We start from the raw sequence: 25,694 nt of genomic DNA on the forward strand, positions 1-25,694 counted from the left end.
TACATATTGCACATCTATGTATTTAAATTAGTGATTACTTTACTTCACAAAATTTTTACACCAATTTGTATTCACTTTTTATGTGTATATTTTATTTGATATGAATGACATAAAACAATTAAAAAATCAACAAAGAGAAAAACATCCAGGGTTTGATTCGTATTTAGATTGCATGACGAGATCTTTATTTACGGGTCTTGCATCATTTTGCCTAGGTAGCACATAAGTTTTGTATCAAAAATATTTCATCATAAATTCTTATTCCAGGTTTTTCAGGAAGCTATTTTGCGCAAAAAATAATTTTTGCTAAATTGAAATATCCATTAAGGTTCAATATACTATTTTCATCAGGAATTGCAACGGTATTGGCATACAAGATAACAAGTGAAAGAACCAAATCTTGTCAAGCGGCTTGGATGGCAGCTGAAAATAAACACACTATACTTCAAGAAAACAATTATTAAAAATATGTATGCCGTAAGGTTTTTGAATTTCTTCATTTCTGGCATAAAACAAGAAGTACTACGCCCTTGTTACTTAAAGCAAAATAATTGGTTATATTTTTCAAAAAATCTTAGAAACTATTGCTCGAAAAATTCTCGTAACTTAGGAATAAAAGGAATAAAACGTCGAAAACAGGAAAATGAAAAGTTTTCATCTAAATGTGAAGAAGTTGAGGATGATGATTTGAGCATTGAAGATAGGTATTAAATTTTATGTTCAAAAAATTTGGTTGCTCTACTAATTCTATCATTTCAGTGAATATGATGTTTTAGCTAATTTATCTATGAATGTTCTACGAAACACAGACTTTGAAAATGTTTTAGTTATCCAACCTTATGAAAAAAGAAATAAAATGGAATCTAAACCTAATTTACAATTATTAGAAGCTGAATCTCTAATAAAATCTCTGCCACACTGGAGTGTTAGCCATAGTTTAATTGTACCTTTAGAAACACTAGAAAAAAAGCAATTATTCGGTAAAGGAAAATTGGAAGAGTTAAAAATCTTATTGAAACAGCTCAATTCATTAAAAAGGGTAAGCTGTGCGCTGGTTTATTATTGTCTAAGTCTAGTCTCAATTTTTTCAGGTAACCCGTGTATTCATTAGCAAAGGAACTTTAACATTTGCACAAAAGAAGTTTTTAGAAAATGAATTTCAAACGTCAGTTATGGATCGTTATTCAGTTGTAATTCAAATCTTAAGATTACATGCAAAAAGTAGAGATGCAAAACTTCAAGTTGCTATGGCAGAAATTCCTTACATTTGGAGTAAATATAAAGAAACAAATCCATCAACCTCAAGAAAACAAGGTTTTTATTTGAATGACTTTCAAAAAGAAATTTTAAGAAAGAGGCAGCAAAAGTTGAAGCTCGAACTCGAAAAAATAAGATCTCATAGGTATAAACATTTTTCATTATCGGCCAAAAATTCGTAAATACAATAAGTAATATTTGCATATTACAGAAAATTACTACGTAATAAACGACAGCAAAAGGAATTTCCGATTATTGCCGTAGTTGGGTATACAAATGCTGGCAAAACTTCACTTATAAAATCATTAACAAATGAAGAAAGTATGCAGCCACGAAATCAATTATTTGCAACGCTTGATGTTACAGCTCATGCTGGATTTCTTCCTTGCAAATTAGAGGTTATTTACATTGATACTGTTGGTTTTATGTCAGATATTCCAACAGGTTTAATAGAATGTTTTGTGGCAACTTTAGAGGATGCTATGCTAGCTGATATTATTATCCATGTTCAAGATCTTTCACATGATAATTTTATTCAACAAAAGCAACATGTTGAAAAAACTTTACAAGTTTTAACTTCACAAATAAATCAGGTTCATAACAGAGCAATTTCTCCGGAACGAATTATAAATGTTGGAACTAAAATTGATTTAATACAAAGAATGCCAGAAAACCTCAGTGAAAATTTAAAACCGGTTTCCACAAAAACCTTAACCGGCATACCTCAATTATTAAACGAAATTGAATCAAAAATCTTAAAAGTTACAAATAGAAAAAAATTGACAATAAAAGTTAAAAACGGCGGAGAACAAATGGCTTGGCTGTACAAAAATTGTGCCGTCACAGATACTTGTGCTGATCCCCAGGATCAAGAGTTTTTGTTTATGAATGTAATTATATCCAGCACGAATTTAGAAATTTTCAAATATAAACTACTTAAAAATAAAAAATAAAAATCTAAATTATATCTATAAAAAGAATTAATGTTGTTTTCTTTTCCCAATTTGTTTGTGTTTTCGAGCAGGTACCAACGTACCTACATAAATATATACATATGTACTTTGATAATTTATTCTTCTTTAAGTTTGATAATTTACATTTTTATATTATTGTTTACAAAACTTATATTTTAGTATATTTTCAGTTCTAAAAAAATTTCAAGCAAAAAATTTAATCTTATACTAAACCAATTTTTCTGACTAAAATTTCTGGATTGCAAATTGTTTCTACAATTCTTTTTTAATGTTTCAGCATTTTAAGAAACGCTATATTCCCTACAAACGTTAGAACTAAATTTAATATATTTAATTGTTTGTCGAGAATATATTTAATTGTTTTCATCTTTATTAGCTTTTTGTTGAGAATATTTTTCTTCAATTCGATTCAAGACTATAGCACCATTCTTTAATGAGCAAGTTCTCATTTTGTCCAATATTTCTTGGTAAGCAGGGGATATTGGTTTCTGAACAACTTCACGATAAGTATATGTTGATTCATCGTCTGAAAACTAAGATATTTACATGAAATAATATTTTAATGAATGTTGTAGTAAAAACCCACGTTTAAACTGTAGGACATATCTGAATCAAATCCTCTCAAATCGCCGCAAACAATAAATGGAATTATCTGTTTATTAACATCAGAATTGGTTTCCTCAACTTAATGAAATTATATTTAAATTTTTTTAAAATTAAATTTTACAAACATACCTAACAATTTCACGTCATCAAGCATAGGATTAATCATTTGTGGAACATATCCTATCGGCGGCGAATAATTTTGGCAAACGACAAAAGCTTCTATACTGGAATTTCTTGAACTTGCTGGTTTGGCAATTGATACCTTTTCAAAGAAAATTCTCAACTGGGAATATAATAAACTCGTATCCTTTCCTCTAAATATTTTTGCAACAAAATTACCACCTTTTGCTAAAACATGTGTTGTTATACTTAAAGCCGCCAACAATAGTTGAGACTGAATGTATTCGTCAATATCATGTAAGCCTGTTACATCTGGAGCTCCGTCGCATATAACCACTTGAGCCTTTTCATCATTGAAATATTGAATAATTTGATTTGCAGTATCCAGTTTTGTAATGTCGCCTTGAATTTGAATTACTCCAGGCAAGGGTGCCATAGCTTGTAGATCGACCGCAATAATTTTTACATCTTCACTCTTGCGATTTTCATACAATTTCTTTGAAAGAACTTGACTCCAACTTCCTGGAGCAGCACATAAATCTACTGCTCTAACAACATCTTTGTACATACATATAAAAGTTTGTTGAATTACAACGCATTCACTTATGTACATAACATTCACGTTTCAAAAAATTACCTTTTAATATATGAAACTTTTCATCTAATTGCAAAAGTTTATAGGCACTCCTGGCTCGCCAGCCCTCTTCCTTAGCCAGCCTGTAATATATATCTCGCTTGTCCTTTGAAGTTTTACCCATTCTCTAAGTTTCACACAGCGCGGCAAAAATGGAATAACTCAAAAATTACATTTTTTGAAAATTACTTATCACGCGCCTGTAAGTTGCTCAACATAAAAATGTATGCACAAGCATTTTACTAATTCGCTGAAATATTTCAACCTGCAAGTTTATTGTTTGCTCAACTGCGCGGTGACACAAATTCAAGCCTAGTCTCTAAGGGCGTTCAATATGTAACCAAAAAAATTAAATTCTTATATATTTAACTTGATTTAATATCCAATATTTTACATATAACATTTACGCGATACAATCTTCATCTACACCGTAATATAGAATTCTCATCTGTGTATGAACCAACCATGATCCAGTTTATATAAGAATTTTTTAGCGAATTAGAAATACTAAAGAAATATGCATCTTGAAAAAGTAATGAAGCCAAATTCTTTTAGTTGTCTCTTTCTATGTTCCAAGCATTGTCAAACTCGTAACAGAAGGATATTTATTTTGTTTTTTTTTTTTATCTGGCCTCCATTATAAAGAGTCGCATACAGTTCGTCCGCGTGCAGCACAACTAAAATGTACAAAAATGTACATTTTGAATTGGAAAAATGCCTCTCACGGCACTAAATGCACATAATAAGCAAAATAATTTGACAGTTTTGTGCCTAAAATTAAAAGTGTTGTAAAATTACAATTTGATAAAAAATTATATAAATTGTCAAATTGTGTAGCGTGGCATTTATTTTTCTTAAGTGATAAGGTCTATCACTTAATACTAGGTCAGTGTTGACATATCAATCATAAATTAGCAATCATGATTGAGATTGATAAAGATTGACAATGTAAACATCATTAAAAAATCATTAATGACGAAAAAATAGAAATTAATTCTATTTTCGTCAATCATTTTTCTTATAAAACAAAAAATGGCGTGAACATAAGTTTTTAAATAAAATGGGATGTGATCAGCTATGTTTTTTGTTGTGATGTGTCATTTGATAAACAGTTTCTTAAGTTTTTAAATTTAAAGTGGCATATAGAAAGATTGACATGTAAATGTAGATTCGATCAATCTCAATCATGATTGTCAATCTTTGAAATGCATATAAACTCGCCTAATAAATATATTTCAAACGGTGCCAAGAGTTTGCAAAAAATTTTAACAATTATTTGAGAATCACTGTTTCGAAAAGTTTTTATTGTTCTATCAAAACAAAAAGTATAACTTTTTTCAATTAATAATTTATTTAACCAATTACTTTTGTGTTTTATTTTTAATAAAGTAAGTAATTAGGATTTTTGCTCAAGCCATAAAAATGAACTTAAGAATAAAAGTTTTAAGAGGAAGTGAATGTACAGTCAAAGTAAGATTATGTTTTTAATATAACGATTTAATTAATTTGGTGGGTCCAATATTAGATTAAGCCTGAGAACACTATATTGGAATTAAAATATGAGATAGAAAAACAACTAAAAATCCCTGCAATTCATCAAAAAATTGTTTTGATGGGAAGATCATTAGCTGATGAAAATCAAATAGCATCGTATCCAATTTCTGACAACACAAGGTTGACCGTGGTGAGTTCGACTATAAAATTTTGTTAATTATTTAACATTTAAAGGTTATTTGTTTAGGTTGTAAAGAAGCCTGATCCTTTGAAAGATATAATGTTTAGAAGTTTTAGAAAATGTTATAATGAACAAGAAGCAGAAATATTAACATCTGAGTTTATGAAAGACTTTGATCGACGAATAAAGGAGATGAGCTTAGATGATATCGAAAGGCTGGCTACTGGATTATTAGAACACTCTTGATTAGAAAAAAACTTGTAAATGTTATTAAATAAACAAAAATAACTTTGAAAATCAACCTTTGCAAGTACTAACTATTAAAATTGAGCAAAAACTATTTGCAAAAATTTCTAGTTATTAAGTATTACCTGATTACGGCAAAATTAATTTAAAAAAGTTCTACTTCCTAGTTAAATATTACAATTTATATTTTTATGCAGGTATTCCGTGCGAAAAATCAAAAAGGAAGATCTGCAGAATTCATGTTCATATTTCTACATATATTCACTTGCAAAGAGATAGGTACACTTGTCAATTTGTAAATTAGTTTTCTTTCTTGAAACTGGTTAGTTTTTTTCTTGAAGTCTAAGTTTAACAAAATTCTATTTTGTGTGTAAAAATTTTTGCGCTCGCATATTTTCTCGTACATGCTATGCTGTTCGGCCGCAAAAATACTGAAAGACAAAAAAAAATTGAATATTTTAAGTTATTGGGTAATGAACAAAATTTCGACAACGGTGTTGGTAAATGAAAAAATTATTGCAAAACATTAAAAATATAATTTTTTTTTGTATTTATGTATTCACATAGATAACCTCGATTAAGATATAAATGGAGCATCTGAAAAATTCATGGTAACAATGTGTTAAATATGTTATCATTAAATGCAGTGAAAGTCTACAATCTACATATTCACATTGCAACAAAATTTGACTTACTGGTACCCAAAAAAATTTTAAAAAGACAGCGCTGGGTGTACAAAGAATATTTTCCGCTCAAAATTTAAAAACAGCTGAGTTCTCATTTTTAAATCCTTCTATATTATTTTTTTTACGTGCCCAAAGAAAATTTTCCTCACTAAAAATTTAATATATTTATGATGGTATTCCTTTCTCATCATTCATCACATTGGGAATCTTTCTCAAGCAATATATTTTCTTTTGTGATGGAAGATGTTTTTTTAAAATAAAAATTAAAAAAAAAGAAAAGACTTAAAATTACAATTAATAAACTAGAAAAAATTTAAAAATTAATATTGAAGAAAAGTGCAAAAATTATAATTTGTTTAAGACAGGGGTTCATTCGAACAATATATTCAAATTTGAATCCATTGGCAATATGTACATACAGTTTTAGTCACATGCATTTTTTTTTGTAATAAATAAATAAAATATTACTATGTTTTTGGATTTTAATTAAAAAAAATATATTGCTCTATCAGTTTTAGGTATAAAAAAAATATTACAAAAAATTAATCGATTAAATGGTTGTCTGAACAAGTAAATAGTACATTGATGTTTATTATTTAATTGGTGCCAATATCACATGCGAAAAATAAGAAAATTAAAGTAAAGCGTAAAGTTATGGTAATTCAAAATAAAAAATGGGTAGAGGACATGATAGCACTCTAGAATAAAGGAGATTAATATCCTCACTTTATAATAATGGTAAAACCGTAAAAAGTCAGTGTAATTATTAATAGATCGAGAAAAATGGTTTACAACGTTCCTTTTTTTTGGAAAAATGTCCTTTAAATTCGCGAAACAAAGATCAACAGGCTCGGACCAGATGGTACATCATTTGATCATCGCCGAAAAGCCCAAGCATTTAACTCCAACTACACACAAAAAACAGTTAAGCATTTTGGTGGAAATATTAAAATGTGGGTACATTTTAATAGCGTGGCAAGAGACCCATAGTCTATATAAATGGACAAATACCTGGGTATTTGTCCGTCAAATACCTTGTACAAAAATGGATAAATAGTTAGGTGGACATTTATGCACGGCAATGATCCCAAACACACGGCTCGTTTGGTTTAGAATTGGGTTATCGAGGAAAATATAAATGTTTTGAAATGGCCGGCTCAGGTCCTGGATCTGAATTCAATAGGTCATGTGTGAAATGAAGTGAAAGCTAAATTGCAAACTCAAAATTTTCAGAATTTTGATGATTTGTGGTCCGTATACAAGGATTCAATTTCAAATGAAGGAATACACAAGCTTATTCAAATCATGCCTCGCAGATTGCAGACCGTAATTAATAATTGAGGTAACAGTACCAAATATTAAAAAGATAAATATATAGAAATCAAAATTTTTCAATATTTCCTAAGAAATTGATTTTTACTTCTAGGGTGATGTAAAATTAAAGCAATGTGCTATTTACTTGTCTAGGCAACGATTTAATGGAATTGAATTTACCGTCAATTCTTCAAATTTCGAAATATTTTATTTCCATGCCTAAAATTGATAAAGCAATAAATTTTGTTATCAAAATTCGAAAACATAGAAATGTTTTATTTATTTTTCATAAAAAAATCTCAAAAACAATTTCATCTGCTATTTAGTTGACCAACGCTGTATCTACATATATATAAATACGACTTTGTTTAAAAATCTTCTTGCATTCTTTATAAATATAAATATTTGTTGATAGTATGTAACATATAGTATTTGTAACATAAAGAAATATTTTATGCTCGCAGATTTGCTACAATGTACATATATGTATACATATGTATATTAATCAATCTTTGAAACTTTTTTCTTACTTGAATATTATAGATGCAATCTTGAAATATTGTATAATTTTCAAAATGAAAAAGTTTGAATTGTTCATTTTATTTTTTTGTTTTTTTTTTTAGTTTTATTCGAGTTTTATTGAGTGTTTTATATTTTTATACAAGATAAATTATACTAATAGTTGTAATCATGAAAGTTGCTAATTTCAAACATTGTTCGGCTGACCACAATTAATTTCTAGTAACATAAGGTTAAAGAAAAATCTCACGCTGTGCCGAAAAATTAGAAACGTTCAATACAAAATACAATTTAATACAGTTTTAATTCAAAATGTATGCTTTTATTTCAACTTTCATTAAAAATTAATAGTTTTATTTCCGTAGTATTCTTTTAAGGAATCTGCTCTAGTAGTCTAATTCCAAAATTCGACTCCTTTTGTTAGAACAATGAATTGTCGTGAGCATTTGATCTAGAAATAAGATTTTGCTCCGAGCATCGTCAAACTGAAATTAAAATTAAATGCCAAATGTTGTTTTTTCTTAGAAAATTACGCGCCGCTATATAAAAAGTAAACAAAAGAAGATTTTGTTATTTTATTTATAAAATTAGTGCAGTTTGTAAAAAAAAAATTATAAAATATTTAATAATAAGTGTTAAAAAAGAATATTATTTTATAAAAACATAGAAAAATTATAACAAGTCAAAAAAAGAAAAAAAATTTTTAAAAAAGAATAGTTCTAAATTGTTATTCCCATTTGTAAAAACAAATAGTTTTATTTTATCATATGCATGTGAATATTATTCATTTCAATAATTAAAAAAGATATTATTCAATAGTGCTTCAAAATAAAGTTTTTAATTTTGCAAAGAAAATATTTGTTATTGTTTTGTTTTAAATTAAAATTACTTCAGATGACATAATTTTATCAGGACCGGATTTTTTTTGTTATTTCTTTTTTTGAGCAAATTGAGTTTGTGCTTGACAGAATGTAGCATACAAACAAATATTTAAATTGATCTTTTTTTATTTTTGTATAATCACAGTTTTCCTAGAAATGATAAAATGAAATATTAAAATGTTTACCAATAATATGAAGACATCCCGATGCCGTTGATTTCATTAAGCAAAATAAAATATTATTCATACTAATCATACTAATCATAATGATTAGTATGAATAATTCAACGATCATACTAATTAAAATTTGTTAAAAATTATACTGTTTTAGAGTTATTAAAATACTGTATATATGAAATTTATTAATATTATTTAGAGTTAATCAGTAAAATTGTCAAACAAAACTGATATAATAGAATTTTTTTAACAAAATTATGTTCATTTTCGAGGGTAATAAGATATTGTCATTACTCCTACTACTCCTATTTGTCTTGCAGATTTTATCGGGTTTCTTTCCGTTCTGCTCTGTCTGATGTCTACTGTGCCGGGTCAGGTGTTCCGCAGGGTAGCCATTTGGGTCACATACTTTTTTTGGTTGCAATAAACGATGCTTTTGGTTCTGTTGCGTGTTCCACACTACGGTCAGGTAAGGACGGTTCGGTCAGAGGTTGAATGTTTGGAGTTACAGAGGGATTTGGATAGGTTTTGGGACTGGTGTGGGGTCAATGGCTTGGAACTTAACATTGGTAAGTGTCGGATCATGAGCTTCTCGCGTAGGAGGGAGCGTTCTATTGTCCGCCATTACTATTGCCTTAGTGCGGTGGTATTGGAGAGGGTGGGCACTTTTTGTGATCTTGGGGTTATGCTTGATCGCACGTTGGATTTTTGTGCTCATTTGAATATGATCCCTGGTAGGGCTAACTCGAAGCTGGGTTTCGTAATGAGGTGGGCTAGAGAGTTTGTGAACCCGTATGTTGCGAAGCACTTGTATGTATCCTTTGTTAGGCCAATTCTCGAATATGCTTGTCAGTGTTGTGGATATTTCTCGTTTTGAATCGGTTTAGAGGAAATTTTTGCGTTTTGCTTTGAGGGGTTTGGGCTGGTCTGATCCTTTTAGGCTTCCGTCGTATGAGGCTAGGTTAATGTTGATTGATTTGCAGTCCTTGGGGCACAGCTCTTGTCGAGGGCCCTTCTTTGTTGAGGCAGGTTTCTATTAGAGATAACGTAAGGGATCTTAGGTCTGTGGAGTCGTGCAATGTTCGCTATCACTCTACTGATTATGGTAGGATTGAGCCGGTTACTAGAACTTTGCGTTCGGTATTTGATCCTGCTATTAGTAAGGGTACTCTTAAATCTAAATTTTGGTCTAATTTAGTTTTGTAGTATTTTTTTCGTTTCTTCTTGTTCTTGTCTTTCTCTCTCGTCTTTACTTATCTATATTATCTATTTATTGCATGGTGGTTGGTTTTTTTTTTCCTTTTATTGCTAATCGTTATGTTTTTTTTGTATTATTATTATAAAGTTGTGCTCATCATTTATTTTACATTTCCTACATTCCCCTTTTTTCCCTCCCTTTCCTGTAAATGATGACACTGTTGCTTGATAACTGATAGTTGCATAATTGCGACTAAATGATGTTTTTATTTGCGCCTGTTGGCGATATGCTTAATGCTTGATCTAAGCAATAGATATGTGATATAAAATGTCAAAATGTCAAAAATACTTTATAGTTATTTGCAATTTATAAAATAAAATCAAAAGAAAAAAAGATAATGAGTTTTGTTTAAATTTGGTTTTCTTACAGGTATCTAAAATGAAAAAATATTTTGAAATATTCTTTAGTTTTTACTTTAACAAGTAAATTGACTAATTTTCAAGTTATCCTTCTTACAAATTACACATATTTTGCAGTAAAGGCCAGGAAAATAAAATAACTATGCTCCTGTTACGACTTTGATCGGAGCAAAGAACGGGACAATTGGAAAAAAGTTTGGCTTCGTTGTTTTTTTTCAAGATGCTCCTTCCTTTAGTATTTTTACTTCGTTGATTTTTATAGACTATAGATATAGACTTTTGCCTACACTATGTCCATTTAGTATAATATGTATATTTCTATTGTATGTACATAAATATACATAATGTATGTAGGTGTTTTGCTTTTAAAAATGTTCATGTCAATCGTATGTACATATTGATATATATTTGCATAGAAGTGCGTATTTATCTTTAACTGTATGTACATATATTGATATGTATGCACCTTTCTTGCATGACTGAAATAAGTAAGAAACAAAAAAAATTTAAAGTTTTGGAACTTTTAGGTTTTTAATCACTTGATATCTATTGAAGTAGCTACATATGTATATACAAATACATATGTAAAATCTAAGGTACATACATATCTGTATCACCTACATGTGCTAATTATTAAGAAATGAGAGAATATACATGCATCCACACAACCCAAAATAAAACAAAAAAAAGCCAAAATAAAACAAACGAAAGCCAAAATGAAAAATTATTAAGAAATGAGAAAAGAAAGTATGAATATAACAAAATAAACACTTAAGACTAAAAATTTACTTTTGTTCACCTGCTCTGTGGTATCCCAGAATTGATTTCTTTCGCAGAACTTTATCATGTCGGTACATCTTAGGTTTTTATAACATAATTGTAATGGCGCAGCTATATTTAATTAAAGTTTCTCGATAATGTTGGTTTGTGCGTATTGTGACAGATTAGTGGTGTTAATAATATGTTCGATAAGTAGTTGAATCTTGTCTTTTGTAGTTTTGCAATGTCTACATGTGACTAATTTATTTGTCTCCGGGATGATTACCATCCACCTGTTTTTGTGCTGTTTTTTGTCGAGATTATTGGTTCTGCTACTGCGTCCGGGGATAATACTTTTTGAACGTAAATGAGAGAAAACGATGTCGTTCCCATTTTCTCAATGTTTAAAATTTTTTCAAGTTTAATTTTTTTTTCTTTATTTCTTTTCAGATATGGCAACTAGGTCAATTAAACCTACATATCTAGCAATTTATTTTGCACTTATAGAATGAGTGGGCGAGCGTCCAACGACGGTTACCCAGGACTTTATAATTATATTATGACTGCAAGATCTAAATGTCTTCTTCTTTTTAAGCGACATATTGCACTGTTATTTTCATCTTCAATTATTTTCCTCATTTCTATATTTTCGTGTTGCGTTATTCTTTCGCCATGTTTAATTGCAATTTCCTGATTTCTTGCTCAACTGTGTTGATATTTAAGTCTCTGAGAATTCTTAAGGAATATTATTTTCATAATTTTAGTAATGTCTTTACATCTTACAAGTCCCAATAATAAATTTTTTTTACGAAATATTACGAATTTTTGGCTTCGTTCCTGTTTTTTTCTTTAAATGCCACTGATCGTGTCATATTTCTTATTACTTTTTTCTTTTTTTTACGTAAAAAAGAGTTTAATATTTTAAAAAATCTCAGGATATTATACACATTTTTTAAAAAGCCTCCCATTTAAATTCTATTGCACGAAAAAGAAAGAAAGGTAGGAGGAAAGAAAAAATGATAAAAAATTTCAAATTCATATTTCAGTAAGGTTTCAAATGTTAATGAGGAAGGATGTATGGTTTTTCATGCACATTTTGTATTTCCCAATAAGGTAAGTTGAGTAGTGTTCGCTAACAAAAATGTTAGTAAAAGTAATATAGGTTGACACATTTCAACAATTTGAACTATCTCATTTCGGTTATTTACACGTTACTTATACAATTGTTTCAAATAATTTCAATTAGTTTTTAAGTTATTAAAAATAAATATGTATGTACCTACTTCCAATAAATTTTTTTTTTTTCAAAATTATTTTAAAACTTTTTCAAACATGCTATATTGAGTGCTTCAAAAATTTTGTTGTGCTCTTGTTTCATATTTTATTAGCATGTAAACAAGAGCAATCTATTTATAAAATGTCCCTGCCTGTGTATGAATCTTAATAGTAAAAATATTTCTTCACAAAAAATAGCCACTTCGATTTAAAAAAACCCATATAAAATAAGGTCGTGCTTTCAAGTTTCTCTCTGAGCATTGGGGCATGTTAGATATAAAGACAAATTTTAGTCTTTTAGAATACTAAAAGACCCCTGGGAGATATGGAGATAAGAACAAAAGAGCGCAACTACTAGGGTTATTAATTCTTGTAATGAGAGTTAAGTTCCCATCAAAAGAGTTTTTAAAACATAAAACTCTCATATCAAAACTAGTATGAGAGTTACGAAACCTCTCACAAGCCACTTATAATTAGCTTTACTAGAAAGAGAAAACAATACATTGTAGAATAAATATATCGGTCTTACTTCGAACTTTATAAAAAATATATCTATTCCACTTTTAATAATTACTTTTTTAACAAAAATGAAACAAAATATTACATAAGTTTACGTATATGATATGTCATCAATAAATGTTTGTATTCAAAAATTTAATATTATAAAATTATAAATATGGGAAACTAAAATAATTTTTTTGCCATGATTATAAATTAAAAGTAGCTGACATTAAAATTTTATTGAGAAAAGTTGGTATTGTACTTCGAAAAAAAGCAACACCAACTAAAAATAACTAAAATTTAAAAAATTTTTATACATAGTTTTTAACCCTGTAATATCTTTTTTTTACATAAATTTTAAAATGTAAGAGTTGTTAAGCAAAAAATAAATATACTGATGTGCACAAATTCCAACTAAAGCTTTGTTGTATTCAAATAAAACTATAATTTTGCATTTCATTAATTTTAATTTAATAATTTGTATACAATGCAGAATTTTTAACACTACAAATGCTAAGTCTTTATTGTAAGAACCTTACAAGAATTGCACAAAAACAAAAAAAAACAAAAAAAAATTATGAGAGTAATCGAGTGTGGTATGAGATTTTTGGTCGATTTCTTAGGGTATTAGTCTCGGAAATTGTTACTTGGATTGTAGCTTGCTTAAACATTCCTCAATTGTCTTTCCCATAGCTAAGATTGCCGTGTCATCTGCGAAAGTGGCTGTCATTGTTGTACAGCCTTTATGTTTCTAATATATGGGTATTCGTTATTGTGCTTAACTCTAAAAATCCTATTGGTAAGGTAGAATTCTAGGATCACACATATTTCGTTCGGCAGTACCCTATTCAATTTGCATATTAAATCTTTATGCCACATTTTATCAACGACCTGCGCAACATCTAGGAACACTGTTGATCAAATTTCCCTATTTTCCAACGGTTTTTCTGTGACATTAGTAATTCTGTGAACTTGATCAATTGCAGAGTGATCCGTTCTAAATCCAAACTGATGGGCTGGTATTAACTTTCTTTCTTGAATTATCGGCATTATGCGAGCCAGTAGCATTTTGTCCAAAAGCTTGGATATAATTGCAAGGAGTGAAATTGGTCTACAGGACTTCAAGTCCGTAGGAGATTTCCCTGGTTTAGGAATCATCATAGTTTTTGAAACCTTTCATATTTCTGGAAAATATTTTAAACGAATTACCGCATTGAACAGGAATAGGATTTTCTTAACAGCGATAGTTTGTAGTTCTTTTAACACTTTTGCGGTTATAAGGTCATTCCCTGGAACCTTCTTATTATTGGTTTTCTTGATCTCGTTACGTATTTCAGACAAAGTTATTTTCCTTATGCTCATGTGATTGGAATTAGCAACTTGGTTTGCGTTATCTAAGAAAGTCTGCCTGGGAAGCGGTTTGAAAATATCTTCTACGTAATCAGTAAAACAGCTAGCTTTGTCCATATCGGCTATAGCCCATGTGTTATCAGATTTCCTTATTTGATTTGATATGATTTATTACATAGCTTAAGTGGTTCTTGTTTAATAACTATACAGATTCGCTTATGGTAAGTAACACAGGAGTATGATCTGAGCTTAAGTCAAGACTATCTTTAATATGCATGTAATTCCCAGAAATCCTTCTGGAGATAAAGAAATCGATTAGGTCTGGTATTCTATTCTGATCTGCAGACCAGTACGTAGGTTTACCAGATGACTGAAAATCACAGTTCATTATAAACGCCGCTTCTGTATATTGGCATTTAAATCTCCGCCCATTATGAAGTCTGCTCCTAGGTTACAAAAGCCGTAGTCCTCAACCTTTAGGTTGAATTTAGGAGGACAGTAGATAGCTGACACTATGAATTCTTTATTTTTAAACATTATTGCAACTGATGTGACTTGCATTTGGTTTTCTTCAATTTTAGTTACCTGGTAGTGAGTAATATTATTTTTAATTGGCTTTATTTTCCGGATGGTGGGTGTGGTAACACATAAATCCTCTTATATTTAAGTAGCTTTCTTTTGTAAAGTGCGTCTCGGGTATTAAACTTACATCAATTTTTTCGTTATGTAAAAATATTTCAAGTTCATGAATGTGGTGTAAAAGACCATTAGTATTTCATGTCTTAATTCTGATTGATCTCGTTATTTCTTATTAATTCTAGAGTTTTTGTTAGTCTAGTTTGTTGAGAATCAGGACTAGAGTTTTTTCAATGTATGATGTATCATATTTTTGGTATGTACTCGCATCCTGAGCATAAGTTTGCTTATCTTTTAGATTAGTATTAATGACTTGATTAATCCTGTTAACATTATTACTTATATTAGATTTTTTACAAGAATGTGCTTGTGGAAGACTATTTACACTTGGAAGATCCCTTTATCGAGAAGCTAGGTCTCTCCTTTTTTGTCAGTTTTTGGTCAGTCTATTACAGCCAATATAGTTTGCTGGGTAGCTGCCTCGACAGTTGGAACATGACGCATGAATATCTCTTTTGCGTGGACAGTTGTTAGATAGGTGACTGTTGCCACATTTGACGCATTTTGGATCCTTTTTTCAGAAGTTACCCGATTGATTGAATCCCTAGCATCGCTTACACTGAACTATAGCCTTGCTTGTTTTCTTAACCTTATTTTGTAAATTTTTGTTATATTTTCACTTCTATCAAAAGTCAGCATGAAAAGAAACAACTTCTTTTTTTGTAGCACTAGTTCTCCTCTTTTATCGACAACTCTTTTACTTTTAATTATATTTACAGCATCTTCAATTTTAAGACCTTGACTGGTAATATCATCAATAATTTCATTTCTATTACAACTCCATTGGAGACCTCTTACCACGACTCTAAACAGTCTCTAATTTTTATCCTCGTAAGTAAAACACTCGGTCTATTCACTTTCAAGTTTTTTGACCAGTAGCATATAGGATTCAGTAGTGTCTGGGTTAACTTTCTACACGTTTTTGTTTAGTGAAGTAATTTTATAGTTTTTTATATTCGAATCTAGCAATATTTTATATTTTAGCAATTTCAGCAGTTGGGCTGTATTTAAATCCATGCTTTCCTTTTTTATTTCTTTGATTTAGTTACGCATCATTTCTATGATTGATTCTAAATCTTCGAACTTTTTACGCAGCAGAATACTTTTTTGATTCTGTTCACCGACAATTTACGGATTTCTTATCACTTTTGGTGGAGTCTTGGTGTCTTATTACCCCCGGAGAAATTGGCAATTAAAGTAACCGTTGATTATTGTTTCAGCAATAGCTGGTCCCACCAGAATTCGTGAGACCGACCTCATTAGAAGGTGAATTTACCAATTTGATTGGCTTCCCACCTTGGATATTCAATCTTTGAGTTTTTCCCGTTGCATCTTCTGTTTTACGTGTAACTCTCGTAAGGAGCCTTAACAAGGTACTATTAGCCACGCCAGCTAAACCAAGGCTTTTTAACGAGGTTGGTACTCCTCCCTCACCTCATTTTTCATACATATGCTTATACATATATGACATAGGCAGAGTTATGAAGTTTTGTAGAATAAAATTTAGTGTTTCAAAAACTTTTGAAATCATATATGTAGCTGTCAAAACATATGTTTTTCTTGCTTATGTCAGAAGGTTTTATTTTTCAAAAAAAAAAAAAAATTTCATCAACAATCATTTTTTTTATTTCTATTTATTAGATCCACAAATAATTTTTTTAAGTTTTACACTTTTATAATCCAAAATCAAAATTTTCTGTTTTTTGCATAATCAAAAAATATTTGTTTATGTTTGATAAATATTTTGAAAATTCACGTTTATTATTTTTTTCTATATATGTATGTATATCACGTTTAAAAGTTTTTTCAACTTTCCCGTCCGATTTTTGTTTTAAATGAGATTTTGTTTTTCTTTTTGCGAGAAATTACGTCATTGTTTCTCTTTTTAAAGTTTTTTCAAGTTTTATTCAAGACAAATCTATTATAAAATACCAAAGTATATCTATTAATAAGTAGTTCGACTCGTTCCATTCCGTTAGTTTTCGTTTGCATTTTGCTTCCAAGTTCTTAAAATATTCCAGTTTTATTTAGAAATAGATGGTAATAAGAGTTGTGTAGGCAAGAAAGAAACAAAATATTGTAAACAAACGAGTGTATCAAAAACATTGAACTGAAATAAAATAAAATTAAGTTAGGTAAAAATTTTGTTATTTTTATTTTGATAACAAAAATTTTTGTTTTATTTTTCATTTCATAAAAGTTAGGTAGAAACATTTGAATGCATGAAAGTAATAGTTAAAAATTTGAAATTTCATACTTTGTTATACGGTACATACCTATTCAAGGTAATATGTATGTACTCCGTTTATATGGCTGCTTCAAGCTTATTATTGTCTATATAAACGTTACTTGACCTGAAGTCGGCTTCACTTAAGTCACTTACTTGACTTGAAATGTTAATAATGTTTTGAAATTTAATAGCCAAACGTCGTTTTTGGGCTTTTAAGCTAACATAGTAAAAACGCAGCTTGAGTTTGGAGCCGATTTCACGCCAAGCCGCAATGTAGATGAGGCATAGAAATTTAGCTAAGGGAATTTCTTATATACAAATATTGGTGTGTGATTCCGTTAATGTGATGTAAACGGCGAGTCGAATTACTTATTAATAGATATACTTTGTAAAATACTTACTACACTAACAAATTTTAAGTTTTGTTATGATTTAAGATTAAAGAAAATGATCACATATACTACCATAAGGAAATTATCAGTGGTTCATCTCCAAAAAAAATGTTGGTGCTCGTACAAATTTTTTGTATTGAAAAGTATTGCTTTTGGGTTGTTTTTATAATAATGACAGCAAAATTTACTGCTATGACAGCATGTGCGTGCTCCACACACAGTCAATGATGTCAATTATCAGCAATTTTGACACTCACAGTTGATTGAACCTGTGTTTCAAACCAGAAATGAAGTTACACTCATTTTCTACGCTTTTGCTCTGGTTTTTAATTTAATGTTTATCTCTTATAAAATGACGTAGCAGAGTAATTTTTTTTTGTTTAACGTACACACTGTTTACACATACAACAAAATCAAAGATTAAATATACGATAAACTCTGATAAACGGTCATCAGTCAGATTGAAATTATCTGTTATAGCGGCTCTTTACGTTAACTCTTACGTTAACCAGAGAAGAGCGAAGAACGAAATGTCAGAGTTCATATAGAATATACAATTTAAATAGCACTTCCCAGAACCAACCGAAATTATCGTCGCGAGTATAAATTTTCATTTTTATTTTTTCAACCTACTGCAGCGGTGTAATATACTAAAATTCATATTCACCGAACGCCAGCGGTGGAATATTGTTAATTTCTACTTTACCCTTGGCTGACATTACCTGTTTGCATCTTCAAAATCCTGTAAATCTGTTTCGCTGTCGTTGTGGCTGAACAAGGGAAATCCTCCGCCGTTTACTGCTTTGGTTATTTTTACAATTACTTAAAAAAAATTGACAGTAAATTTGTTGAGATTGAAGAAGATTACACAATTTTTACGGCTGCCAAAAACAAGACATAAATTTTAATATAATAAAAAAATATTTTTATTATATCAACGTAATTTTAATAATTTGACGTCAGGATAAGTCTGGTGTCAAAAAGTGTTTACATGTACGACTTTCACTTTCATCAGACTCAAATTAGTTCTTAGATTTTGTCGCATGTGTGAACAGTACCTATCATCTTAATACATTGTACTCGAATTTCTTAAATTGATAACTTAACTTGTATTAAAATATTTAAAAATTTTAGCGAAGATTGTGATAGCATAAAAATAGAAATTTAATTTGATTAAAATGGCATTTTCAGAAAAAGAAAAAATTAACACTAACAAAATCAATAATCAGATTAAACATGTGCCGAAGGATGCTCAAGTAATTATGTCTATTCTGAAGGAATTGGGAGTTCAGGATTATGAACCTCGAGTTGTAAATCAGCTTTTGGAATTTACATATAGTAAGTACAATATGTAATATCGTTGTACAAATTTTTAATTTGTTACAATTTTTATAAACTAAATATTAGGATATGTCACATGCATATTGGATGATGCTAAGGTCTTCGCAAATCACGCAAAGAAGAAAGTTATAGATGTAGATGATGTTAAATTAGCTTGCGACATGATACTTGATAAAGCCTTCACTAGCCCGCCTCCAAGACATGTTTGATAAATTTTTGAGTTTTCATAAGTATTTGGTACATGTTGTGACTTTTCAGGTATTATCTAAGTTGGCGGAAACTCGAAACTCAATGCCATTACCTCCAATAAAACCACATTGTGGTCTTCGATTGCCTCCCGATAGATATTGTTTAACCGCTACAAATTATAAGTTACGCTCTAGTTCAGCTGTTAAAAAATTGACAAAGTCAGCTTTAGAGTCCGGAAAATCTTCAATAAAGACACAAAATAAAACTGCATTAAATTGTCTTTCATCTGGTCAACCAACCACCAACTCAAATACTATTGGATCATCAATAAAACGAGCGGCGCCACCCATTTCTGCTCCCAAAACACAAATAACTACGATTCCCAAGCCCGTTTTCAAATTTAGTTCGCAACAAAAACAAATAGCTGTGAATCCTAATTCCAACAAGTTTCCAAATCCGGAAGGAGGTAGTGATGAAATAAAAATGGAAATAGATAATGAGGAAAATTTGAGTGCAGTCATAAACGATAGCAATAACATGGAAATGTCTACTGAAAATGTTACATTGAAAAAAGAGCAAGATGAGGACGAATTTGAAATAGTTCAATGATTTTTATTAACATAATTTTCACAAAGACAATAAAGGCATCTTCACAAGATTTCAGTTTTTTTGAAGTGCTAATATAACGGTACAGCCTAGATCCATAATTTGTAGATATTCCGAGCCACCTTGTGATAAACGGAATGCACATTCCTGAAATATAAGAACGCATTAAAAAATTTTTCATTGAAAATGTTCCGAAAAAAAATTTAATTAAATATATAAAGAGAAAACTCCCGTTTTTAGGAATAAAGTATTTTATTCCCAAAGTTTTTCTTTTCATACATTTAAAAGAATGAGTACATACATATATGTTTTTGTTTTTTAGTTTACATGTTGACATACTAACCCCTAATTTCTCACAAATTCTGCATTTTTCTTCATTGTTTAAGTCTTTATGTCTTATAACAAATTCATTGAATTGGTCTATCATTTGACCAATACTATATGCTTCAAATATTATATTATTAACAAACTCTTCTAATTTTATGTAATTTCCACTCTTGCAAACATTGAAAAAGTCGTGCATATAATTTTCAGGGACAAGGCCAGATATTTCGAACAAATCTTGTTCAGTAATTGTAGAAGTTGTACCTTTAAGTCTGAAGCAAGATTGCAATAAAGTAATTGCTCTTCTCATATCACCCTCAGAAATTTTTAATATTATTTGATATGCGTTTTCATCTATATTTACGTTTTCTTCTTTACAAATAAATTTAAGTCTTTCAATTACCTGAAAAAAAAATATTTATATGTGCACAATAGATATAGACTGAATTGTTTTACTTTTTCTTCACCCAATGATTTAAAACGAAATTTTGTGCACCGTGATGTAATGGGGTCGATAATTCTTGTTACATAGTTGCAAATTAAACAAAATCTAGTACTTCGACTTTCTTTTTCCATAGTTCTTCGAAGAGCGGCCTGTGCTGCATGTGTCATCGAATCTGCCTCGTCTAAAATTATTATCTTAAAAGGAGGACATGGCTTTCCATCTGGTTTAACATTACTAGCTGTTAATTGAGCGAAATTCTTGATTTTAGTTCTAACTACGTTTATACCGCGTTCATCAGATGCATTTAATTCTAAAATACGATCTTTATATATTTCTCCAAACAACTGGTGGGCCGCCGCTAAGATCGTACTAGTTTTGCCTGTACCAGGAGGTCCATAAAGAAGCATATTGGGCAAATCACCTCCATCTAAACATTGTTTTAAAACAGCAACTATTTCAGCTTGCTCCACTACATCTTCAACCTTTTTCGGACGACTAAAAATTTAATTATGTATGAATTAATAAATCTAACTTGTAGATTAATTACGCTTACTATTTTTCAACCCACGGTGTTCTGCGTTTTGTGTTGTTGATTGATCCCTCTCCATCGGTTGAAGTTATTTTTTCGCTACTCTTAACATTTTTTAAAAATGCTTGCATTCTGAAAAATTTAAATTAATAACTCATTAACTAACTTACTTGAATTGAAAAACAGAACCTGCTGTTGTGTCAACGCCAATTAAAATGCGCCAATCCGCAATGCCATATTTCAAAATTTATTTTGACATTATTATGTTATAAAACCTTCTTATTGTCATAAATTAACTTGACAGACCTTTTAAGTCTGCCTCGTTAACTTGAAAAAAGTTTAAAAAGAAAAACATTAATGTAATTTCTCGTAACAAGGAATTCTCATTTAAAAATAAATAAACCAAAAGGAAGAGTTGAAAACACTTTTAAAAAATTTATAAATAGGTGATAAACGTGAACTTTTAAAATATTTATCAAACATAAACAAATATTTTTTGGTTATTACAAAAACCAAAAATTTTGATTTTGGATTATAAAAGTGTGAAATTTAGAAGAAACCATTTGTGAGTCTCTTTTATTTATTAAAACCTTCTGACATAACCAATAAAAGCATATATTTCGACAGCTATATGATTTTAAAAATATTTAAAACACTAAACTTTACTCTACAAAACTTGAAAAAACTTTATAAAGTTGCTTCAAGTTTTATAAGTTTTTTAAATGAGATTTTTTTATTTTTGCGACAAATTACGTCATTTTTTCTCTTTTTAAAATTTTTTCAAATTTTATCCCATACAGGCCTTTTGATTTGCGTTGCAGCAAAGACCATATATTTAAAAGACAAACCAATCTAGTGTAAAATTATTAGATATGAAAAATTTTAGGATTTTCAGATATTTGCCAGAGCCACCTATTGAGCTTTGTTGATATCTGCATTAGATTTCAATTTCTGCTATACATCAAAATATAAAAACAAAAAAAAAGAAAAAGGAAAATATAAAAAAGAAATCGCAAACATATGATTGCGAAAGTGAAGTAATATACAAATTTTGTTTTACGATCAGCTGGGTTGTCATTCTGATATATTTCTACATAACACTAATTTGATAGTTTTTTCGTAAACTCTCAAATTCTTGACCAAAGTATGTATATCTATAATAAGTAGTTCGACTCGTTCCATTCCGTTAGTTTTCGTTTGCATTTTGCTTCCAAATTTTTAAAATATTCCATTTTTATTTAGAAATAGATGGTAATATGAGTTGTGTAGGCAAGAAAGAAACTAAATATTGTAAACAAACGAGTGTATTAAAAACATTGAACTGAAATAAAATTTAATTAAGTTAGGTAAAAATTTTGTTATTTTTATTTTGATAATAACAAAATATAATTTTTTTCATTTTATTAAAGTTAGGTAAAAAATTCCAACATGCATGTGTACATGTATGAATGTACACATGCATGTACCTGGTACAGTAGATACACAATATCAGGCAGTGACATAGAAATAAAGTAATTTGTAAAAAAAAGGTGTATGCATACTGATTAATACTTTATGAAATATAATCATTACCCATTCATAGGAGATATGTTTTTTATTTTAATATTATACGTCTTTTTCAAAATTATATTATATGAATTATAATAATTTTTTTAAACACTTTTTACCGCTTCGCTTTTGTAACATGAATACACCTTTTTTGCCACCTTATACTGGAATAAGTTACAAAAATAAAACTCCCGCCTTTAAAATTCTTAATATTTTTTCCTATACTTTATATAGGGAAAAATAAATAACTCCCGCTTTTAAAAATACATTATAAAAAACAGGTAGACATCTATTGCGTACTCTTTCCCTCTTCCAAAAATTCTTATGTCTATAAAAATAAAAATAAGAAGGTATACTGCTTAACTCTTTTAGCGAATGGAATTTTTTGTATACAAATATTGGTGAATAATAGATATACTTTGTTCTTGACACTGACATTCTTAAATTATTATATTATGTATTTAAATAATATATATTACAATTTAATTTAAAATTAAAGTTTTTTCTTCAATTTCCCATAACTTTTTTACATTATTTTAAGATTTGTCAGAGGTGACAATACGAAAAACAACATTTCTCTCACTCTGAAAGACACTCTGCGTCTCTCTGTAGTTTAGCTTCACTTTTTTTCTATAACAACATAAGACTTATTGTACATCTATGAAATATATTGTAAGATTATGTTAACATTAAACTAATGTCTTTATATCTAACAAGTCCCAATGCTCAGAGAGAAACTTGAAAGCACGACCTTATTTGATATGGGTTTTTTAAATCGAAGTGGCTATTTTTAGAGAAGAAATATTAAAATAAATTCACACTTATTATAAAGCAGGTAAAATTTAGAAATTATATTTGAAAAATCAAAAAAATATATTAATATTTTCATCGATAATTATTTTAAAATTTAAAAAAAGCGGAAAAACAACAAGCACATCCTTCGCCTTCAACGTTTTATATGTTACTGAAAGCATTTTATTATTTTTATTATTTTTAAGTGAACAGCTTTTTTTTCTAATAAGGTAAGCTAACTCAAGATATGGGAAGTAACTGTAGTGTCAAGTTGAAAATGTAATTAATGAAGATTTGAAGAGGGAATTAGAAAATAATATCTAAAATACAATCAAATACTATTTGTTAAATACAAATTTTATAAAAACTTCAAAATTTTACCTCTATTTTTATTTGAAAAAATATTAAAAACTTACTACCATTTATATCAATTACCTAAGAAAAAAAATATTTAAAATGTTTGGAAAAAACAATCATATATTTTTATGATCTGATTTGAATATTTTTCTATTTTTGAAATAAATGATATTTTACCAAATGACTCAAAAATTCCGACTGTAAAATAACAGGTATTTTAAAATTTTTGTACAGGTATCTTAAAATTCTTTCCGTTTAGAATTAAGATAGGTCATACATACACATGCAGGGACATTTTATAAATAGATTGCTTTTGTTTACCTGCTAATGAAATATGAAAAAAGAGCACAGCAAAATTTTTGAAGCACTGAATATAACATGTTTGAAATAGTTTTAAAATAATTATTTAAAAAAAAATTTATTGGAAGTAGGTACGTACATATTTATTTTTAATAACTTAAAAACTAACTGAAATTATTTGAAACAATTTTATAAGTAACGTATAAATAACCGAAATGAGATAATTCAAATTGTTGAAATGTGTCAACCTATATTACTTTTATTAACTTTTTTGTTAGCCGACACTACTCAACTTACCTTATTGGGAAATACAAAATGTGCATGAAAAATCATACATCTTTCCTCACTAACGTTTGAAACCATACTGAAATATGAATTTGAAATTTTTTATCATTTTTTCTTTCCTCCTACCTTTCTTTCTTTTTCGCGCAATAGAATTTAAATGGGAAGCTTTTTGAAAAATGTGTATAATATCCTGAGATTTTTTAAAATATTAATCTCTTTTTACTAAAAAAAAAGAAAAAAATAATAAAAAATATGACACGATCAGTGGCATTTAAAGAAAAAACCAACAACGAAGCCAAAAATTCGTAATATTTCGTAAAAAAAATTGAGTATTGGGACTTGTTAGATATAAAGACATTAATTAAACAATTAATTTTCAGATAATAAAAGTACTGTACGATGTACTTTAAATCTCCAATCATGTGAGAATAATTATCATTTACGAAGTCGACAGTCAAAGAGTATATACTCTTTGATTGCCTTTGTGATTCTAAAATTACATACTATTTGTAATCAAACTAATAATTTTGTAAATCAAACAATTTTTTAACTTTAATTGAATTTAATAATTGAATAACATGATATTTAAAATAATTAAATAGTAAAATTCAATTTTGAAAATAAACATTAAAATTGTGGAAAAGTATACATACATATGTACATAATATGTATGTATACTTTTTTACATACATACATACATTAATACATGTACTGTAATCAATAGCTATGAATTGGTTTTATTTTGAAACATCAAAAAACTAGTTAATCCTATGTATATATTCCCTAATCAACTTCACTTTATTTATAATTTTTTTCTTTTCTTTGATGAACGTAACCGGATGTTTTTGTATGCAGTGGTGTCTAATTTTCTGAAATTAAGTTCAATTCAAAGAACTTTGCTACAAGAATTTTAACAATTTTCTCCGGATGAATACAAAAATATTTGCGAGCTGTGTATTTTTCTCGTTTAGGAAACTTACAAATCTCTATTTGCACTATTTTATAATTTTTAATCATTTTTATTTAAATCCAAATATGTACATATATTGCTAATTCTGCAATTAATTTGG

The 25,694-nt window shown here is 28.8% G+C and overlaps 6 protein-coding genes across 10 annotated transcripts; 4 read left to right on the forward strand and 2 right to left on the reverse strand.

The window, feature by feature from the left end:
• On the forward strand, positions 1–464 carry LOC129609504 (transmembrane protein 141). The gene is made up of 2 exons (XM_055521442.1): positions 1–215; positions 268–464. The coding sequence occupies exons 1-2, from the start codon at positions 101–103 to the stop codon at positions 462–464; spliced, it is 312 nt and encodes a 103-aa protein (XP_055377417.1). The 5' UTR covers positions 1–100.
• Positions 465–468: 4 nt separating this feature from the next.
• Positions 469–2,237, forward strand: LOC129609502 (putative GTP-binding protein 6). The gene is made up of 4 exons (XM_055521439.1): positions 469–704; positions 760–1,039; positions 1,092–1,402; positions 1,469–2,237. The coding sequence occupies exons 1-4, from the start codon at positions 469–471 to the stop codon at positions 2,208–2,210; spliced, it is 1,569 nt and encodes a 522-aa protein (XP_055377414.1). The 3' UTR covers positions 2,211–2,237.
• A 75-nt stretch (positions 2,238–2,312) lies between these two features.
• LOC129609503 (putative tRNA (cytidine(32)/guanosine(34)-2'-O)-methyltransferase 1) lies at positions 2,313–3,888 on the reverse strand. Of its 2 annotated transcripts, none has more exons than XM_055521441.1 (4): positions 3,595–3,888; positions 2,967–3,515; positions 2,818–2,915; positions 2,313–2,757 (listed from the first exon to the last, which is right to left on the reverse strand). In XM_055521441.1, the coding sequence occupies exons 1-4, from the start codon at positions 3,713–3,715 to the stop codon at positions 2,677–2,679; spliced, it is 849 nt and encodes a 282-aa protein (XP_055377416.1). In that variant the 5' UTR covers positions 3,716–3,888; the 3' UTR covers positions 2,313–2,676. The 2 variants fall into 2 exon arrangements, with proteins under 2 accessions (XP_055377416.1, XP_055377415.1); XM_055521440.1 differs by having other exon boundaries at positions 2,313–2,764; positions 3,595–3,884.
• Positions 3,889–4,857: 969 nt separating this feature from the next.
• Positions 4,858–6,665, forward strand: LOC129609629 (ubiquitin-like protein 4A). Its single transcript, XM_055521677.1, has 3 exons — positions 4,858–5,061; positions 5,117–5,275; positions 5,333–6,665. Exons 1-3 carry the CDS (start codon positions 5,014–5,016, stop codon positions 5,510–5,512), a joined length of 387 nt encoding a protein of 128 aa, XP_055377652.1. The 5' UTR covers positions 4,858–5,013; the 3' UTR covers positions 5,513–6,665.
• Positions 6,666–18,474: 11,809 nt separating this feature from the next.
• LOC129609916 (transcription initiation factor TFIID subunit 9) lies at positions 18,475–20,096 on the forward strand. 2 transcript variants are annotated; one of them, XM_055522193.1, is made up of 4 exons: positions 18,475–18,984; positions 19,043–19,246; positions 19,316–19,452; positions 19,508–20,096. In XM_055522193.1, the coding sequence occupies exons 2-4, from the start codon at positions 19,087–19,089 to the stop codon at positions 20,045–20,047; spliced, it is 837 nt and encodes a 278-aa protein (XP_055378168.1). In that variant the 5' UTR covers positions 18,475–18,984; positions 19,043–19,086; the 3' UTR covers positions 20,048–20,096. The 2 variants fall into 2 exon arrangements, with proteins under 2 accessions (XP_055378168.1, XP_055378169.1); XM_055522194.1 differs by having other exon boundaries at positions 18,476–18,901; positions 19,100–19,246.
• LOC129609915 (replication factor C subunit 4) lies at positions 20,020–21,660 on the reverse strand. 3 transcript variants are annotated; one of them, XM_055522190.1, is made up of 5 exons: positions 21,532–21,660; positions 21,367–21,474; positions 20,825–21,308; positions 20,388–20,771; positions 20,020–20,191 (listed from the first exon to the last, which is right to left on the reverse strand). In XM_055522190.1, exons 2-5 carry the CDS (start codon positions 21,471–21,473, stop codon positions 20,099–20,101), a joined length of 1,068 nt encoding a protein of 355 aa, XP_055378165.1. In that variant the 5' UTR covers position 21,474; positions 21,532–21,660; the 3' UTR covers positions 20,020–20,098. The 3 variants fall into 3 exon arrangements, with proteins under 3 accessions (XP_055378165.1, XP_055378167.1, XP_055378164.1); XM_055522192.1 differs by having other exon boundaries at positions 20,825–20,994; positions 21,049–21,308; positions 21,367–21,574; XM_055522189.1 differs by having other exon boundaries at positions 21,367–21,572.
• Positions 21,661–25,694: the final 4,034 nt, after the last annotated feature.

Source organism: Condylostylus longicornis, unplaced genomic scaffold (assembly GCF_029603195.1).
Source record: "Condylostylus longicornis isolate FDR11 unplaced genomic scaffold, ASM2960319v2 ptg000040l, whole genome shotgun sequence".
NCBI classification, from domain to species: Eukaryota; Metazoa; Arthropoda; class Insecta; order Diptera; family Dolichopodidae; genus Condylostylus; species Condylostylus longicornis.

Bases quoted from the DNA above. Each gene is read 5' to 3' on its own strand.
- LOC129609504 (XM_055521442.1), top strand. From the start codon at position 101: ATGAATGACATAAAACAATTAAAAAATCAACAAAGAGAAAAACATCCA. The intron at 216-267 runs GTAGCACATAAG...TTCTTATTCCAG, and splicing joins TCTTGCATCATTTTGCCTAG to GTTTTTCAGGAAGCTATTTT.
- LOC129609502 (XM_055521439.1), top strand. From the start codon at position 469: ATGTATGCCGTAAGGTTTTTGAATTTCTTCATTTCTGGCATAAAACAA. The intron at 705-759 runs GTATTAAATTTT...CTATCATTTCAG, and splicing joins GATTTGAGCATTGAAGATAG to TGAATATGATGTTTTAGCTA. The intron at 1,040-1,091 runs GTAAGCTGTGCG...CAATTTTTTCAG, and splicing joins AGCTCAATTCATTAAAAAGG to GTAACCCGTGTATTCATTAG.
- LOC129609503 (XM_055521440.1), bottom strand. From the start codon at position 3,715: ATGGGTAAAACTTCAAAGGACAAGCGAGATATATATTACAGGCTGGCT. The intron at 2,916-2,966 runs GTATGTTTGTAA...AATTTCATTAAG, and splicing joins TGATGACGTGAAATTGTTAG to TTGAGGAAACCAATTCTGAT. The intron at 2,765-2,817 runs GTGGGTTTTTAC...TAAATATCTTAG, and splicing joins ATATGTCCTACAGTTTAAAC to TTTTCAGACGATGAATCAAC.
- LOC129609629 (XM_055521677.1), top strand. From the start codon at position 5,014: ATGAACTTAAGAATAAAAGTTTTAAGAGGAAGTGAATGTACAGTCAAA. The intron at 5,062-5,116 runs GTAAGATTATGT...GTCCAATATTAG, and splicing joins GAAGTGAATGTACAGTCAAA to ATTAAGCCTGAGAACACTAT. The intron at 5,276-5,332 runs GTGAGTTCGACT...TTATTTGTTTAG, and splicing joins ACAACACAAGGTTGACCGTG to GTTGTAAAGAAGCCTGATCC.
- LOC129609916 (XM_055522193.1), top strand. From the start codon at position 19,087: ATGGCATTTTCAGAAAAAGAAAAAATTAACACTAACAAAATCAATAAT. The intron at 19,247-19,315 runs GTAAGTACAATA...ACTAAATATTAG, and splicing joins GCTTTTGGAATTTACATATA to GATATGTCACATGCATATTG. The intron at 19,453-19,507 runs GTTTGATAAATT...GTGACTTTTCAG, and splicing joins CTAGCCCGCCTCCAAGACAT to GTATTATCTAAGTTGGCGGA.
- LOC129609915 (XM_055522190.1), bottom strand. From the start codon at position 21,473: ATGCAAGCATTTTTAAAAAATGTTAAGAGTAGCGAAAAAATAACTTCA. The intron at 21,309-21,366 runs GTAAGCGTAATT...TTAAATTTTTAG, and splicing joins ACACCGTGGGTTGAAAAATA to TCGTCCGAAAAAGGTTGAAG. The intron at 20,772-20,824 runs GTAAAACAATTC...TTTTTTTTTCAG, and splicing joins AATCATTGGGTGAAGAAAAA to GTAATTGAAAGACTTAAATT.